Source organism: Schistocerca americana, chromosome 9 (genome assembly GCF_021461395.2).
Source record: "Schistocerca americana isolate TAMUIC-IGC-003095 chromosome 9, iqSchAmer2.1, whole genome shotgun sequence".
NCBI lineage: Eukaryota > Metazoa > Arthropoda > Insecta > Orthoptera > Acrididae > Schistocerca > Schistocerca americana.
Window position 1 is genome coordinate 3,894,148 of NC_060127.1, and position 18,326 is coordinate 3,912,473.

An 18,326-nucleotide genomic window follows, 5' to 3' on the forward strand; every position below is an offset into this window, starting at 1 on the left:
CTGTGCTAAAGTTTTTCTAACGGAGAAAGATGTCGGATACTTGTAAGCACAAGAAAATCTATATGCAGCACAAACAATTATAAAGAAACACAGTAAAAATGAACTGAAACCTCATTCATTATTGATTTCGTGGAAGCCAGTTACGTTGACTGAAATGAGATGTTTCTTGGGCATCATTTACCATATGTGCGTTTCCAGAACGCCAAGAATGGCAGATCACTGGTGCTCTAATCCCGTTGTAAGTTGCAATTTCTGTCCACATGTAATGAGTTGTTCACGGTATAATCAGATACTTTCTTGCTTACATCTCACTGATAATGGTAAGCAAAAAAAGCCAGGAGGAGGAGGAGGATTTCACCCACTCTTCAAAATCCTTCCTTACTACAACAGGCTGAGGGAATGTTGTATTTAAGCATTTCATCCATACGGCTTGAAGATGTACGCTGTTGCATAGACAAGCAGTGGTTATGTCCTCAGTTTTCAAGTGTATGCTGGAAAGCAGGCACTTGACAACGCATCATCAGCAGTTGTCTTGAGGCTCCTGTCTGAAGGCAACCTGTTGCATAAAGCTCACACTGTGTACTTTGATAGATTTTATTCGAGTCCAGATCTGTTTCAACAGTTGGCTCAAGCAGGAACTGGTGCTGTAGGCACTTTGAGCAAGTCGGGGAAATCGATGCCCCAAGATTTAGTAGCAACTAAACTACAGAAGGGAGAAATGACCTACAGACGTAGAGGTAATGTGTTGGAAATGAAATGGAAGGACAAGAGGGATGTGTATTCATTATCAAGTAGGAATGACATAATTTGGTACACACACAAAAAGGAATGTTTCATTTGTACTGAAGCCACTTTAATTGCAAGAAGGCTGGGGTCGACCTTGCAGACCAACACTTACAGTACAATGTATTTCGACACAGGAGAGTAAAATGGTGGAGGAAACTGTATTTTCACCTGCTGCTTATGTGAGTGTCAAATTCATTCTTGTTGTACAATTTGGTGCACCAGAAGAAAATGAAAATCACTGACTTTTTTATAACACTTACAGCTGAGTTCACTCAGGAGGAAGTGCAACAAGTCGTTGGTACAAGTGTACAAAGTGGAACTGTGGGCAGATTATCATAAAGGCATTTTCTGCAGCACATCCCATCAACATCCAAGCAGTACGCTGCACGTGTGTGCCATGTATGCAGCTCCAGGAGCAAGAAAGGAACTGGAAAAGCTTCCTGCAAAGAAATGTGGTACCAATGTGAGCAGTGTGGTGTTGCATTGTATGTGGAACTGTATTTCAAAATTTACCACACAAAGAAACATTATGATTCTGTGTGAGAATTGAGTTGAGGAATAAAGAGTGGATATAAATGAAATATTTTCACTTTATAAAATTTTTGCTGTATTTTATTTGAATATATGACTTTTTTAAATTTACAAAAACATGGCTGTTAGTTATGTGATTACCTTCAAACGCTATTAAATACGCCATAAACATCTCACCATAATTTAAAAGTAGAAGGAAGTATAATTTAGATGGTGGGTTATTTATCAAAATATATTAACAAATGCGACCATAGCAGGTATCTAAATATTGAGAAAATTGTCTGGTTTCTGAAGCCGGATAAACAGAATAGGGCTGGAACTGAAAGTGTTAATAAGAAAAGCATGCGCTTCACCTTTGCAGGAAGAGCCATCAGATCCAGTTTCTACACCATCCAGCAGCCGCAAAAGGAAGGCGTCTGCCTCTGTGGACAGCCCTGAAAAGTGTAATGGGTGAGTGCCCTTGCTGATGCTTAACGTTAGACTTAGTGCTCACTGTTGCTTAAGGAACAGAGTGTGATTTTGCTGTAGGGTACCCACGTAAATGTTGAAATCAGACACACTCTTAACAATTGTCTATTTATTGTTGACTGTTTTCAGTTAACTTCCTTTTCACAAAGCATCACCAATTGACTTACTGTGGGCCATACTACTATGTGAGACATATAGTGACAAAAATATTAGCTAGCTTTAATATTTGATTCACTGGTGTCATAGAATAGAACACTCCTCAGTGCATTTCAGATAGATGTCTTCACACAGTCAGTTTGCAAAATGTAATGTAATTGTCACTGTTTCTTGGGAAGAAAATTTGGCCAGTGACGTATTCTGCTAGCATCAGAAGTTAACCTATTATTGTTGTGATCTCTCGTGTTATAGTACTGGGATTTAAGCTTTTGTGACTTCTTAATCCTGCTATTATTGATTGGTTTATTTGAAGACATATTATGAAATAGCATGAGGACTCCGTGTTCCTTCATGCATTCTCTCATGAAAGTCTCTCAGTATGGAAAAGCAAAAAATTTAGTTTTTGCAGAACCTAAAAATAAAGCTGCTAATATGCATTGATAAGTGTTTTAATGAAAATTACTTAAACAGTGAAACATCTAGCTCCATTGCAGAAGAGAGTGCGTTTTTTGTTGTTTTGCAGGCAGAAAGAAAACAGGATGGATAAAGTGAAAAGACAATGTTTGCTACCTTGTGTTCTTTAATGTGTTTCTATGTATGTATTTTCTTGAGCAACAAAATGTTGACATTTTGTATGATAGCTTTCCTGTTCTTTCAGATTCTTATAGTGTGTGGAATTTAACATATAGGCTGTCAAGAATACCCATTATGAATGCTTCTTTTGCCATAAAAAAAATTGACTGGTATTGGGAGTTCCTTGACACTTTGTCTGCCCCACAAAAGTCAGAATAGTCTCATATTACCTCACTTTCACTCGCCAGACTGAGTGATATGCTGTTCTGTTGATGTTTGGTCTAGTGTGAAGACATCACCATTTGATGCTGCCGACCCATTCTGCTGACATCCATTGTAAATTGACCTTGACCCTACCATTTGTGTGAGAGCGAAATATGCCTCACTAAGCTCAATATTTCCACTGGTTCCTTGTCGATGGAGTCCTGTAAGTTTGATGTATACGGAAAAATTTGGTTGGCAACACTAGTGGTAGAGGGGATCCCCTGACCAGAGCAAGCATCGCAGGAACATGGTAGCACATAACCTCATGGTGTAGTGTTCAGTTGTGGGAAAGGTAGGTAAGAAGCCCCGCCAAGTGTGAGCCGTGTACTGTGGTCTGCTTGCTACCCACAGAAGGGATAATGCCTCTCGAATTTTTTTCACGAATTGAATTGGTTTATGGTGAAGGTGTTATGAACAGAACGAGCGTGTTTAAGTGGTGTGGGGACTTAAGTGAATGCAGAATAAATGTTCATGATGAACTGAGGATGACCTACCGTTTTGATTGATGAATTGGTGCAGAAAATCAAGGAAATTATTAGTCAAGACCATTGATTGACAGTGGCTGAAATTTCTGTTATGTTTCCACAAGTTTCCACAAATCTTATGAGACATTCACAGAAAGACTGAGATACCAGAAACTGTGCGCTTGTGGTGTTCCAAAACAGCTGACAGATCAGCACAAGAAAAATTGCCAATAGCCCCTACAAGTTTCTCGAGTGACTTGAGATGGAGGATGTGAATTTTCTGACCTCTGTTGTGGCTGGAGATGAAATGTGGTTTGCTCATCACACACGTGATACAAAAATACAGTCGTCACAGTGATGCCAGACCAGTTCCCCATCTGCTAAAAAATTCAAAACCACAATTTTAGGCAAAAAAATAATAGCACAAGTGTTTTTGGACCAAAAAGGCATCATTTTGATCTAATTTCTGCCTCCGGAGGAGACCGTCAATGCTAAATGATATCGTGAAACCCTGATGAGAGGAGTGTGCTTGTTGCACGACAGCGCCTGCCCCCACGCAGTGTTAGCTGCTGAAGCACTCTTGGACACATTCGGTTTGGGATGTTTTGAACCCCCTCCCCCTTCTCTCCTTCTGTATTCTGTCGGCTTGGCATTTTCAGATTATCATATTTTCAGCTCCCTGAAACCACACAAGTGAAATTAAATTCTCAACTGACGAGCAGGTGTAGAAAGGAACTCGCAGGAGAGTTCTTCGAAAAAGCATAAAGAAGCTCGTGCCACGTCTCACACTGTATGCATCGAATGGGATGGCTGTTATGTTAACAAGTGTAGCAACAGTACCTTTTAATTTTTTTCTTGTACACTTTTGTAGAAATATATAAAAATTAGTACACTTATTTTCTGAAAATTTCTCATAGTTGGTCTAATAATTACGTGATAAGCTGATTAATCAGGTGAGCGGTTTCCAGTCAGATATCACACAGAAATGTTGGAACACGTGAGGCAATACTAACCTTACGACTTATCTTAGAAGAATGATTAAGAAAAGGCAAACCTATGTTTCTAGCATTTGTAGACTTACATAAAGACGTAGTCTAATTAAGTCGGGTGATGCTACGGGAATTAGATTGGGAAATGAGACACTTAAAGTAGTAAAGGAGTTTTGCTATTTAGGGAGTAAAATAACTGATGATGGTCGAAGTAGAGAGAATATAAAATGAAGACTGGCAATGGCGAGGAAATCGTTTCTGAAGAAGAGAAATTTGTTAACATCGAGTATAGATTTAAGTGTCAGGAAGTCGTTTCTTAAAGTATTTGTATGGAGTGTAGCCATGTATGGAAGTGAAACATGGACGATAACTAGTTTGGACAAGAAGAGAATAGAAGCTTTCGAAATGTGGTGCTACAGAAGAATGCTGAAGATAAGGTGGGTAGATCACGTAACTAATGAGGAGGTATTGAATAGGATTGGGGAGAAGAGAACCTTGTGGCACAACTTGACTATAAGAAGGGATCGGTTGGTAGGACATGTTTTGAGGCATCAAGGGATCACAAATTTAGCATTGGAGGGCAGCGTGGTGGGTAAAAATCGTAGAGGGAGACCAAGAGATGAATACACTAAGCAGATTCAGAAGGATGTAGGTTGCAGTAAGTACTGGGAGATGAAGAAGCTTGCACAGGATAGAGTAGCATGGAGAGCTGCATCAAACCAGTCTCAGGACTGAAGACCACCACAACAACAACAACATCACACAGAATCAAAACTGCATGTACTGAAGGAGAATTTACTTTTTGATTTTACTGAATGAACACTGTCAATCTGATGTCTAAAGTGAGCTTTCACTGGAGAAGACAGTCTCGCACACTCTCCAGTAATGTCTATGCAGCTGCGGGAGAGTACGGATGTGTGCATTGGCAGGGTATGGAGTGACAGTCTTAGTGTGTTTGGCTACTACACGTGTAAAGGTCACCAGAAGCCTGAGCTGAAATATTCTGGGGGCAAGTGACATGTATCTGGCAGTTCTCTCAAAATTTCATGAAATAGGCTATTTTGATTATACATGTTCCTTTTTTAAAAAAGCGTTTTAAAGTTGTCACATGTAACTGACCCTGTGTACTCTGCAAAAAGTAAAAGAATGTCAAGCGTACTATTTGTTGTCCAGTGACAGGAGCTGTTGCTATATATTTACAGCTCTTAGTAATGATTTTTGATGGACGGTAAAATTTTTGTTGAAAGACATGCAGTTCTCTGTCTTAAAAGTTGCCACTCTATAATGGTTATCTTGTAATGTCATGTGTGTTATAAAAGAAAAAAAAAACTAATGTATGTTTTCATACAAATATTGGATCTCAGTACTTCGTTGCGATAGGCACAACAAAAAGATTCACTTAATTATAGCTTTCGGCCATTAAGGCCTTTGTTAACAATAGACACACGCGCGTGCGCGCACACACACACACACACACACACACACACACACACACACACACACACACTTACGCAAACCCAACTTGCACACACGTCTGCAGTCTCAGGCAACTGAAACCACACTTGTGTATATATGTGTCTATTGTTGACAAAGGCCTTAATGGCTGAAAGCTATAATTGTGTGAATCTTTTTGTTGTGCCTATCGCAACTCAACATCTCCGCTATATGGTGAGTAGCAATTTTCCTTCCCTAATATTCTGACATTCCATCCTGGATTTCCCATTGTTTGATCTCAGTACTTCGGTTAGTTAGTAACAAGAGGTCTTTATTCAGAATTTGAAGTAATATTGAAATAAATATGATTAGAATCTGTACTTGATACTGAACTGAAATATGATAAAATTGATGTAGCCCATTTGCCATTCGAGGAATTCACTGTAGATTTCCTCTCGTCTTCCAAAGCACGTTATCTCGCTGATCTTACTTCTCTTGCTGTATTGTAGGGGGAGTACTGCTGTCAGTCGTTACCCAGCAGTCACTGTATGTTAGATACTACAGCAGTTTTCTTATTTTTTGTGCTGATGTATTTGTCTCGTAAAGCCTTTACTTCATTGCTTCAGGTATATGTGATCCTCGTTGCATTAGAAAAGTTATTAGCCATCCGAGAAATGTATTTACTTTCGTGTTCGTAATCGTATTTCCATCATCAGAATGTATTTGAATTTGAAACAAATACTTTGTCACTCATGGTTATTTCATAGTCGCCTTTAACTATTAGCCGACACTGCCCTAGTGTTTCTATGCTTGTGAAAGCGTTAGAGTGATTGCACTGAAGTGTTATGCATATTTGAATTTGAAGTTCTTGCATTTTTGATATGTTACATGTGTTAAGTGTGGTGATGTCTGCTAGCTCAGGTTGGTAGTGACAACTGGTCGAAGTTATTTGACTCCTTTTGATTATGTGTTGGGTCACAACCTGATTGTGTTAAATTTTCTGCACAGGTCACCTCAGTCTGATGTGGAAAGAGAACAGTCACCGCATTCTGAAACTGAACAGGGTACGTATATAACTTTTTAAATCTGTGATTTCAACATCATTGCTCTTCGAGACTTGCTCATTACATTAGTAACAGGTTAAACATTGACTAAAATGGATTATGGCATGTGTTGTAATCCCAAAGTGTTTTGTTACATAATGCTTGACAGTAATTTATAAAGCAGAGTGGCACTGCGGTAAGGCCAGTTTCCTTCCTCGACACGATCTCGTGCTCCATCTTTAACGACGTCATCGTCCGTAGCATGCAAAACCCCAGTCTTCCTCCCCTCCCCTCCATTTGTCCTCGCAAAAGGTGAGCGTGTGTGAACCTCAGCTCTGACGATCTGCCCATCTGTTCTAACCTTTCACTGCCTATTTTTCTTTTCTTCCTGGGGAAAGAACTAAGTGCTGAAAGCTAGGGGTAGTTATTATACCAGAGCTGTGTGAAGTCTGTTTACCAATTTAAAAAAAATTTTGTTGCATAGGTAGATGGAAAAAATAGATATGCAAAATTTATTACAAAATGAAACGTAATGAAGTTTTTCCTGTTTAATACACCTCTCTACGGAACTAGTTGTCTCATCATGTTCTCTGTAGCGACCCTTTCTGTGGTGGCAGAAGCAATCAGTAACACTGTGCAGGAGGTGAATGTCCCATATGTTTGATTGAAACACTATAGCTTTAACATAACCCCATTGACAGTGGTTGAAGGGCATGTACAACTTGGTGCACTGTGGAGTGTGGTAGCTGCAACTGTGTGGCAGGCCTGGGAGCACAGTCAGAGGCAGTCCCACACGACGATCGTTTCCCTCGGCTGTCCTCTTATCAAACACTGCCACTGTCCATAAGTTTCTTGTGCCGTACACAAATTTGTGCACATGACACCGGATCTCCTCCGCAGTAAGTCTGCATGTCAGATTTTGTGTCAGTAAACAGTGATACAAACTGTGCCTTCTGTTGAAGAGTAGCTGTTTTATATGGAGTGTATCAGTATCTCATCCAGCAAATATGTAACTGAAACACACAGATGAAGTGCTGTTTAAAAATTTGTTAACCACCGAGTTTGTAGTAAAAAGTAAGAAAGACATCCTCATTTACCTTTGTTATAGATTATTGAAATTGTAGAGTGACTTTGTGGACACCACCACATATTTTTCAGTGTGTATCAGTAGTATTTTGAATTTTATCACCTTATGTGCGTTGTGACAAAGCACTTTCTCTTCAAAATTCCAATGTTAAAGTTCCCACATCAAGCACATAGTATGAAAATTACCAAATTGGTAGAAAGAAATTCCGCTCAGAAAACATTGTCACTCAGATCATTAAGTCTGTTGTCCTGGCTGCAATGAGCTAATTAGTTTCATCAGAAATTATGGCAATCAAAAGTTATTGCAATTATAAAATTTCATACATGTAGCCATAGGGGAAAATCTGAACTAATATGTAAATTCAGAAGGAAAGACCACTTCCAAATTAAAGAGCTATTTTTCCTCTGTACTGAAAAGTATAAGGGGCGTTCAAATGAAACTCAGTCACTAGTGTAAAGTAGCGGTAATGATTTTATTAATTCAAAAATGTAGTTATACTACGCAGTACACATATTCAAAAATAGTTGCCAAAACTGTTGGCCTATGTATCCCATTGCGACACTAGCCGGCCGATTCCGTCCTTGAAGAAGCTAGTAGGCTGCTGTCAGATCCAGGCCTGGACTCACTCACACACTGCGTCGTCCGTTGCGAATCGATGTCCGCGAATAGCTTGTTTTAGAGGTCCAAGCACATGAAACCCACACTGTGAAAGGTCGGGACATTATGGTGAATGTTGAGCATTTCTCACCGAAACTGCTGCAAAGTTGTCTTCACCACATTGGCCATGGGTGGGCTGTTATTATTATGCAGGTGGATAATGCAATTGGACAACATGCCTTGGTGTTTCGACATTATGGCTTGTCTAAGGTTCTGTGAAGTGACTTGATGACGCTGGGCATTGATGGTGGTTCCCTGCCGACAAGCAGTGGCCCCTTGTGGTCAGAAAAAGAGGACATCATGAGCTTACCAGAACTGGTGTGCATGGCCTTTGATTTCTATGTAGGTGGCGAAGTCGCATGTTTCCACTGCTTGCTCTGACGCTTGCTTTCCAGTTCAAAATGGTGACACCATGTTTTGTCGCCTGTGACAATATGCCACAGAAAGCTGTATTCTCCTCATGGTAATGTTACAGATGATTCAAAGACAGCGCCATTAGCATATTGCACTGTTCAGCGGTCAGTTGATGGGAAACCCACTTCACACAGATCTTTCGAAAGTTCAAGTGTTGATGTATTATGATGTGGGCGGCGCCCACACTAACACCCAGTAACTGATGGATCTTGTCCACGGTGTTTCTGCAGTTGTCTAAGACTAAAGCATTCACTCCCGCAACCATTTCCGGTGTGATCACACGATGAGTGTGTCCAGGACGAGCATCGTCTTCCAGTGACTCACGCCCCTCAATGAATTGTTTGCGCCTTCCCACAACACTTGAACGATTCAGACTGCATTCACTGTACACAGCCTTCATCCATCAATACATTTCATGGCCTCCAGCTCCTTCTGCCGCCAAAAATCGAATCACTCCTCGTTGTTCCTGCTTACTGGCCTGAATGTTTGGTAGTGGATGATAACTTTTGTGACCACCTTCTCTTCAGTGTGAAACCACACTGGTGCTTTGAAACATCAAACGGTGCACACACATCAGTCTCTCTACTAATAGATGGTGCCACCATACCCGCAGTTACGTGGTGCTACCTTATGTGCAAGGAAAAGGTAGACGCACTGACCAGGTTTAATTTGAATGAACCTCATATTTACATTAACCCACAAATAATTAGTTAAAAAGATATTTCTAATTAAAAATTTCACCTTGTCGAACCTTTCAGTGCCAGTTTCAGCCAAAATACTGTAAATTTCAGGGATCTGTTGATATGCTTTTCATGACCTGATGTTTCTGAATCTGTTGAAACCCATATTAATGAGTCTGATATTCCGGTACGACAATTTGGATGGCTCGTCAGAAGGCACGGGCGTAGATGACAGCTGCTAGGCGGCGCCCATATAACCGGCGAGCACTGCTGTCGCTGCCACAGCGCTGTCACTGCCATGACTGCCCGTCAGCACTCACAGGGGCCCTATAAAGCCTGCAGCGCATGGGCTCAGAAGTCAGTCGTGTTGTTATTACGCTCTTGTGTTCTGTACCGTACGCATCTTTGTTGGTTCCTGAATCTCACTACGTCGTGCCCCTCCATCTGTTTTATTCTAAAGACTTGTGTACTGTCTTATCTGTTCAGTGTTGTTGTTGTTGTTGTTGTTTTTTGTTGTTGTTGTTGTTGTTGTTGTTCTTCTTCTTCTTCTTGTTGTCATTGCTGTGTCCGTTTGTAGTTGTCGTCATCCTCGTTGCCATCCATAGCTCTCTTTCTGTGGGTTTGGGTGACTCATCAATGAGTTGGCCTGTGGCTTCCTATCTGTTTCCAGTTACCAGAATGAGCAATGGAGTTTAATTAAAAATTACTAAATTTTCAGTAACTGAATTTTAATGACCAAGATGGTTATAAACCTGGGATTCCCTACTGCGTAAGCATAAATTAGTATTCCGTATTTTAATAAATGCTGCTGGTGATACATTATGTACAATCAAAATATAACAACAAAACCAATAGTGAATAAAAAATGAACTTTCTGATCCATAGAATTTGTAATTATTTATAGAATTTGTAACTATTATAAGTGAATCAAGTCTTTATAAGGCTGATGCTTGCTCCATTTTTACTCTTGCTGTGGTCTGTGCTATCACTCACACTCATTCTGTTCAGTGCCAGTCTATTCTTAGTCTGTTTCATCTGTTCTTAGTCTTTGGTACAACTTCAAGGTTATCTAGTCTGGTTTTTTAAAGCCCAGCCAAGGGTCCATTTGTGTTTTGTCTTTGTTCATTCAATTGAAGCTGAGAGGACGTTTTTTAGGTATTAGGAATATATCTCAAAATGTGTATTTTGATTCATTGGAATAATATTTGTGAGTGCAGTAACAGTTCTGTGACTTTTTGTATTTAATTGCATGTGAAGCAACAAATGATCTCTAAACATGTACTGCATGAAATCTTTCTTTTTTGAAGAAATAAAAACTACTATGCTCCACGTAAGTCGATACTACCTACCTGTCTGTAAACGTGAGGGACCTGGTAGGATCTTAAAGATGTGATTAAAGACTGGTAAACTTCCAGTTGTGAATTTACAAAGGAGTTTTTGGCTGTTTATTTTGAGGATAGAACCTACATCAGCATTTTCAGGGGGTGATCCAATGAAACTGTGCAGCTGCTGTTGGCTTATTCCGTAACAGGCAGGTTTAGTGACGTGACGGCATGCTCTGCATCTTTTGACACAGATTATTTTTTAGTAAGCTAGTTAATGTTACCTGCAATAAGTTGATTAAACCCATGGAATCACATCTAAAATAGTTTTGACAGACAACTCTTAGTTTCTACAGTTTTTTACAATAAAGAGAGTTCAGTGTTTGTAAATTTACTTTAGCTAAACAAATGAGGTACTTATTTTGAAATTAAAGACTTTGGTGTGACTTTACAAATGAGCTTTTGGCTATTTATTTTGAGGATAGAACCTACATCAGTATTTTTCAGGGGGTGATCCAATGAAACTGTGCAGCCACTGTTGGCTTATTCCGTAACAGGCACTTCTTCCCACGACACGCATCAGACCCTATAAGCTTCAAAATCATATCCCATTATCACTTTGGTGGAAGAATGTGATAAATACTATAGATATTCCTATTTTGCACCGAATTTACACAGTCCAGTCGCAGTAATGAGACCACACTCACTCTTGAACTCTTCAGTTTGGCTTAGTTCAAAGTCATGTTCCATTTTAAATTTCACCCAGCAGATTCATATAGCACTACTGATGTGGGGAATCACTATTCTAGTTCTGTTTAACAAACTTGGTGTACATGTTGTTGGTGATATTTATCATTAAATGTTTTTTACTGTAGCTTAGCCAGTAATTCCTTACTATCATTAAACAAATCAGTTGCTACTGTTGAGCTTTATAAAATAACTTGTATCAAATGTTTTGAAGAACTTGCACTTGAAGAAAAATGGCACACTTCTTTTACATAGAACTTTTCTCTTTTGTAGGTTCCCGCCCCAGGAGAAGATGTGCAATCAGGACAAACTATGCTCTTTTTTTTGCAGGATGGTGAGTAGCTGTCTTACTTATCTAATGTTTATGCATCTCAAAAAGTCTTTAGATATGTACATAATACGCTCTCAAAACATCAAATTGTAATTGGCGTAAACAACTGTGTGGCTACCACTTGCTATTTCTAACTGTGGAAACTTCATTAGCTTTCCATTTCGGTAATTTCTAAAAAAATCAGTATGTGTCACAGAGTTTGTCATGTGGGACTTTCCTTTGGTGTTATCATGGGATTGGCAAGTGTGTGATCTGCCAAACAGGTAATACTGTCATAAAGTTTGATGACCAAAATGTAGTTTTAGGTGAAATGAGCAGACACTGAGAAAACTACTGTTGCTAAATTGATTCATTTTTGAGTACAAATGCAAATTGTATGCAGCTGCCTCTGGATGCTTTTACCAACAAATCACATAATATACGAAGTCTGTTCCTTGTGATACTAGAGTTACTATGTGAGAGCAGTTAATGGTGTTGAGGGGGGGGGGGGGGGGTGTGTAGGACGTCAAACGGGCCGGCGTGGAGCAGGAGAGGCACCACAGGACATTTTAATTTCCACTGTCTATACTTTTACAAATAAATTCAGAAAACTTTGACAGCATGACAAGGAAGGATTCAGGATTCATACTCATAGCAGTGACAGCTCAAAAACGTAACAAAATACATTTTTTTTACATGTGAAATTTCATCATTTTTTCACTTACTACTGGCTTTAATTTATGAAAGACTGAATGACCTGTTAAATTTTAAATTTCACGTTTAGAAAAAACTGAAATTTTATGATTAATTATCTCAGTTTTTACCACAGTTTTTTAATAGATTTGGAAAATTCTAAAGTTTCATTCACCTGTTAGTACTGTGCGTATGCTGTGCAAAATTCATCGAAGAATCTCTCTTACTTAGGAAGAAAAGTGTACCTATAGCAACAAATGCAGACAGTAGTAAGTGAAAAAAATGATGAAATTTCACTTCTAAAAAAAAGGTATTTTTCTATGTTTTTGAACTTCTACTGCTATGAGTGAGTCCTCAATCCTTCCTGGTCATGCTGACAAAGTTTTATGAATTTATTTTTAAAAGTATAGGCATTAGAAATCAAAATGTCCTGCGGTGACTCTCCTGCTCCAAGTCTGCCCGTTTGACGTCCTACCGCCCTTAACTGTTTTGTAGTACTTTCAGTGATGATGTTTATTGATTTAAACTGGGAATGTTGGTGGCATCCTTCATTAATCTGATGCAATATCTCAATGTTGCTTCATGTTTCATTTTTGTTTCCTTTTTTGAGATGGTTTTGACTGGCATTAACGAGGTTTTTGTCTGTTTCCAGGAATGCTGATTAAAACAACAAAGGAAGAACACAGTTTTAGTAAGAAACTATATTATTGTCTGATACATATAACTGGAACTGTACAGTATTAAATATAGGAGCAAATGCTTAATGTACTTATTATAATTTTTGATCTGGTGGAGAATGCGTGTGCACCAATGAAATTCAGATTATTAAAAATGTTTAGTATGGTGCAAAACATGTACTGCTTTTCATGAAATTGTTGATTTGCTTGGGCAGCTTAGAACGTGCTTTAATATAAATGAAAAGTTACATAGTGCCATATAAGATAACAAATGGCAAAGACACATTATATAGCTTTTTGTGTAGGGTATGCAAACCCAGAGTCATCATGACCCTCAAGTAAGGGAGAAAGAAACCTTTCCAAAAACTCCTGCTTAACCTATGTTGATTACTTCTCTTTATTTTTATGTCATCGATTAATATTAAATATTATGTGGCATCAGAAATGAAATTAATGTGCATTGTTACTTCATTACCAGAAACTGAAAATATTTATATAATTATGAGAATATTTAGAGCTCTTTTGTTTTTTTATACTCTTAAAAAGTTGAGAATTGTGAAGCACTTTTGTAATTACTGTTACAAACAAGTAGAGTAAAGAAAGCTTTTATTTGCACCAAATTGTATTAATGTAACTTGAATAAAATAATGCTTCAGTCAGAAATGATTTGGTACTGAATATTTTTTTATTGGGTGTAAAAAGGAAACAAACTGTAGTGAAATTTATCTGCTAAGTGATGGCACAAGACATTTTAGTGTTTCTGCTTTTCCTGTTGTGACATCATCTATAACAAGAGTATGATGTAATTGGATAGATAAAAAATCTTCTCACCAAGCAGTGGCAGAACACGCACATAAAAAAAGGTTATAATTAGATAAGTTTTTTGAGCCAGTTCTGCCTTCTTTAGGCAAAAGGGTTGAAGGGTAAGGAAGAGGGGTGAAGGAAAAGGTCCGGAGAGGCCTAGGAAAAGGGGTAGATTTTGGAAAAGTCACCAGAAATGCAGGTTAGGAGAGACTTACAGGATGAGTATTCTCTTGGTGGTGGGGGGTGGGGGGGTGGGGGGGGGGGGTACCTGTTAGAGAACAGAAACAGAGTGAGTGTGAATGTAATGTTCCAGGTTCACAGTGGGAGGACATTAGTTATGGGACAACATTACGAACATGTACAGATTGCGTGGTATTGCGTATGCAAGGTATAAAAGGGCAGTGCATTGGCGGAGTTGTCATTTGTACTCAAGTGGTTCATGTGTAAAGGGGTCTGTGATAATGGCCACACAGTGTGAACTAATAGAATTCATATTTGGAATGGTAGTTTCAGCTCGACACATGGAACATTCAGTTTTGGGGAAAGTTGGGTAATTCAGTATTCCAAGATCTGCAGTACCAGAAGTGTGCCAAGAATACCAAATGTTAGGCATTGCCTCTCACCGAGGACAATGCCGTGGCCGACAGCCTTCACTTAGAGACTGAGAGCAGCGGTGTTTGTGTGGAGTTGTAATTGATAATAGACAAGCAACACTGTGTGAAATAACCACAGAACTCAACCTGTGACGAACAACGAACGTATCCATTAGGACAGTGTGGTGAAATTTGGCGCTAATGGGCTATGGCAGCAGACGACCGATATGAGTGCCTTTGGTAACAGCATGACATCAACTACAGTATCTCTCCTGGATCCGTGATCATATCGGTTGGACATTAGACAACTGGAGAGCTGTGGACTTGTCAGATGAGTCCCCATTTCAGTAGGTAGGAGCTGTGAGTCCCCATTTCAGTAGGTAGGAGCTGATGGTAGCAAGGGCGTACCCAGGATCTGAACTGGGGGGAGGGGGGGGGGGGGGGGAGGGGCAGGTCATACTAGTCTCAGGAAACAAGGACTTGAGACAACATACAGCACTTTTTATTAAATCAAACAGTAAACCAGTGAAAAACTGCTTTTAATAAACATTTTAAATACAAGAATGCATTTGTACAATCCGAGAAAACATACAGCATTTCTTATTAAATAAAACAGTAAACTAGTGAAAAACTGCGAATATCTACTGGGGGGGGGGGGGGGGAGGCAGCTGCCCCCCTGCCCCTCGCTGGGTGCGCCCATGGTTGCCACGCTCTGCTCAATGACACTATCCCCACAAACGGCACAAATGTGTCTGGCTGCCTCCGCTGCTCTCACCCCTCGCTCCAATCACAAAATAGCGACATGTAAACTCAAATAGCAATACTGAGCTACAAACAAAAAAACGACAATCGATAAATAAATCCATAGCAACCGAATACGAACATGTAAAACAAAAAAGCTACGAACTTACGTACAAACCTAAAAGTCCGAAGCTTATTGTAATTTTCTGCCTCACAACACACTTTGTTTCGGTATCAGCTTCCACGCACGTAAGTTATATGTTCACAGTAAAAATATGAGAAAAATAATAAAAGCAACAAGGAACATGATATTCCAGTCAGTATGTCACCAACATGTCAGAATTAGGATACAATTTCGTACCTATAACATGTGGCTGCTGGCAGATTTCGAGTTTAATGTGTTACACATTCAACAGAATTCAATTTTTAGTGCACCATACACTTGTCTTTTAAACCATCACCACTTGTTACCGATGTTGCCTATCTCCAGAGGTAATTCTTAACATTTCTGTTCGCAACGAAAGAAAGCATTATTGTAAATCATGGCAACTAACGATTGGATTATCCGGAATTATCAACAGATACATTTCCAGTTTAGTTCGTTGCAAAAGGTTTCTTGCACAATAACATAAATGAGGAGAGTCGATTAGAAGACATTTATAAAGAAAGCCACAAACGGAAACGTGCGATTTTTAAAGGGTCACTTGGGTTCTGTTGATCTCAGAGATAAGCGGTCAAGTGTTTTGGGTAGGCCTTGGCCTACCAACCATTTGTGCAACTATTTGAAGAATGGGCATACTCTAGTTGTCCTACAGTACAGACTCAAAATCTAATCATTAGGCACTTCCTCCAGCCAGGCAAATCGGTTATTTCTTCTACATCAGGAGTTGTCTAGGGTGGACTTTAGGCGACTTATAAAAGCACCGTTTGTTCCTGAGGAAATCTCGAAAAGCCGTGATTGTTGAATACGAAAAGTACCAATGGTGGGATGGGTACTTCTACGATTTCTATTCGTGGCAGATAGTCGATATTTTTACCATGCGTTCTTAAGATATCTCGGGAACCTCGAAACTTTTTTCGATATCATTATCAGTTACCCAGTTCCAGACGTTCAAAGTTATTATACATATGCACACAAATATGCAATTAAATTTATTTATAACTGACATAGTGAACACATGGCAAAGGTTCTAGAGTCATCGGAAAGTTTCTGAGGTCATCAAACTGTGTTTATAGTCAGCATTTTCTCACCAATAAAATTTTATGACACCCTGTCTCTGTATAACGGACACTTCATGTCGATCCGAATAGCTCGAAAAGGCACTGCGGTGAAAAAAAGTTGGCTAAAAAGGGTCTTACAATAACTGAAAAGAACTTAACATATCTGCCAAAAATTATGTAAGACTGGAACGACTGCAATTTCAGAAAAATATGTGTAATAAGTTTATACTGTTTTAAGACACAAATCATAAGTCGGTGTTGTCGATGAATTGCGATCGATGAGCAAAATATATTTAAAAAATGTAAAGCGAACAATTTTGTTTTAATCATTCATTTTGCACACTTATTTGTTGTTCATGTGTTACAGAGTACATAAATAAACTGTCAAAACTTAACCGAGCTATAGAATTCATTTTACACCGAAGCCCCAAAGAAACTGGTAGAGGCATGCATATTCAAATACAGAGATATGTAAACAGGCAGAATACGGCACTGAGGACTGCAACGTCTATATAAGACAACAAGTGTCTTGAAAAGTTGTTAGATTGATTACTGCTGCTACAGTGGAGGTTATGAAGATTAGAGTTCGCACGTGGTGTTAATAGTCAGTGCACGAGCAATGGGACACAGCATCTCGGAGGTAGCGATGAAGTGGGGATTATCCCGTACGACTATTTCACGAATGTATCGTGAATATAAGGAATCTTGTAAAACATCAAATCTCCAACATTGCTGCGGCCGGAAAACGATCGTGCAAGAACGGGACCAACGACGACTGAAGAGAATCGCTACAGATTTCAATGCTGGGCACGAATGTGTGACCTATCCAACGAAACATCAACGATATGGGCTTTCGGAGTCGTGTACACTTGATGACTGCACGACAAAAAGCTTTACGCTTCGCCTGGGCCCGTCAACACCGACATCGGACTGCCGATGACAGGAAACATGTTGCCTGGTGGGATGAGTCTCGATTCAAATTGTATTGAGCGGATGGACGTGTACGGGTATGGCGACAACCTCATGAATCTGTGGACGTTGCATGTCAGCAGAGGCCTGTTCAAGCTGGTGGAGGCCGTGTAATGGTGTGGGGGGTGTGCAGTTGCAGTGGGATGTGGGACCCCTGATACATCTAGATACGACTCTAACAGATGACACGTACGTAAGCATTCTGTGTGATCACCTGCATCCATTCATGTCCATTGTGCATTCCGACGGACTTGGGTAATTCCAGCAGGACAATGCGACACCCCACACGTCCAGAATTGCTACAGAGTGGCTTCAGGAACATTCTTCTGAATGTAAACTCTTCCGCCGGCCTCTGAACTCCACAGACATGGACGTTATTGAACGTATCTGGGATGCCTTGCAACGTGATATTCAGAAGAGATCTCCATCCCGTTGTACTCTTATGGATTTATGGACAGCCCTGCAGGATTCATGGTGTCAGTTACCTGCATCACTACTTGAGACATTAGCTGAGTCCATGCCACGTCGTGTTGTGGCGCTTCTGCGTGCTCGCGGGGGCCCTATACGATATTAGGCAGATGTACCAATTTCTTTGGCTCTTCAGTATATATAAGTAGCAGGGAAAAGAAGGGAACCAGTGTAAAAATGTTCCTGCCGGAGCACAAAAAAAGGCGAATATGTTCCTCTCTGAAAGACTGTGGGA

At 39.7% G+C, this 18,326-nt stretch overlaps 1 protein-coding gene across 1 annotated transcript in view; it reads left to right on the forward strand.

Moving 5' to 3' along the window:
* The window catches only part of LOC124550893 (fibrous sheath CABYR-binding protein-like), a 114,195-nt gene extending 100,527 nt beyond the window's left edge, over positions 1-13,668 (forward strand). The window contains exons 15-18 of the mRNA XM_047125669.1: positions 1,679-1,767; positions 6,674-6,729; positions 11,889-11,949; positions 13,271-13,668. Of these exons, the coding sequence (XP_046981625.1) occupies positions 1,679-1,767; positions 6,674-6,729; positions 11,889-11,949; positions 13,271-13,283 (219 nt within the window). The 3' untranslated portion in view covers positions 13,284-13,668. The remainder of the gene's footprint in view (positions 1-1,678; positions 1,768-6,673; positions 6,730-11,888; positions 11,950-13,270) is intronic.
* Positions 13,669-18,326: the final 4,658 nt, after the last annotated feature.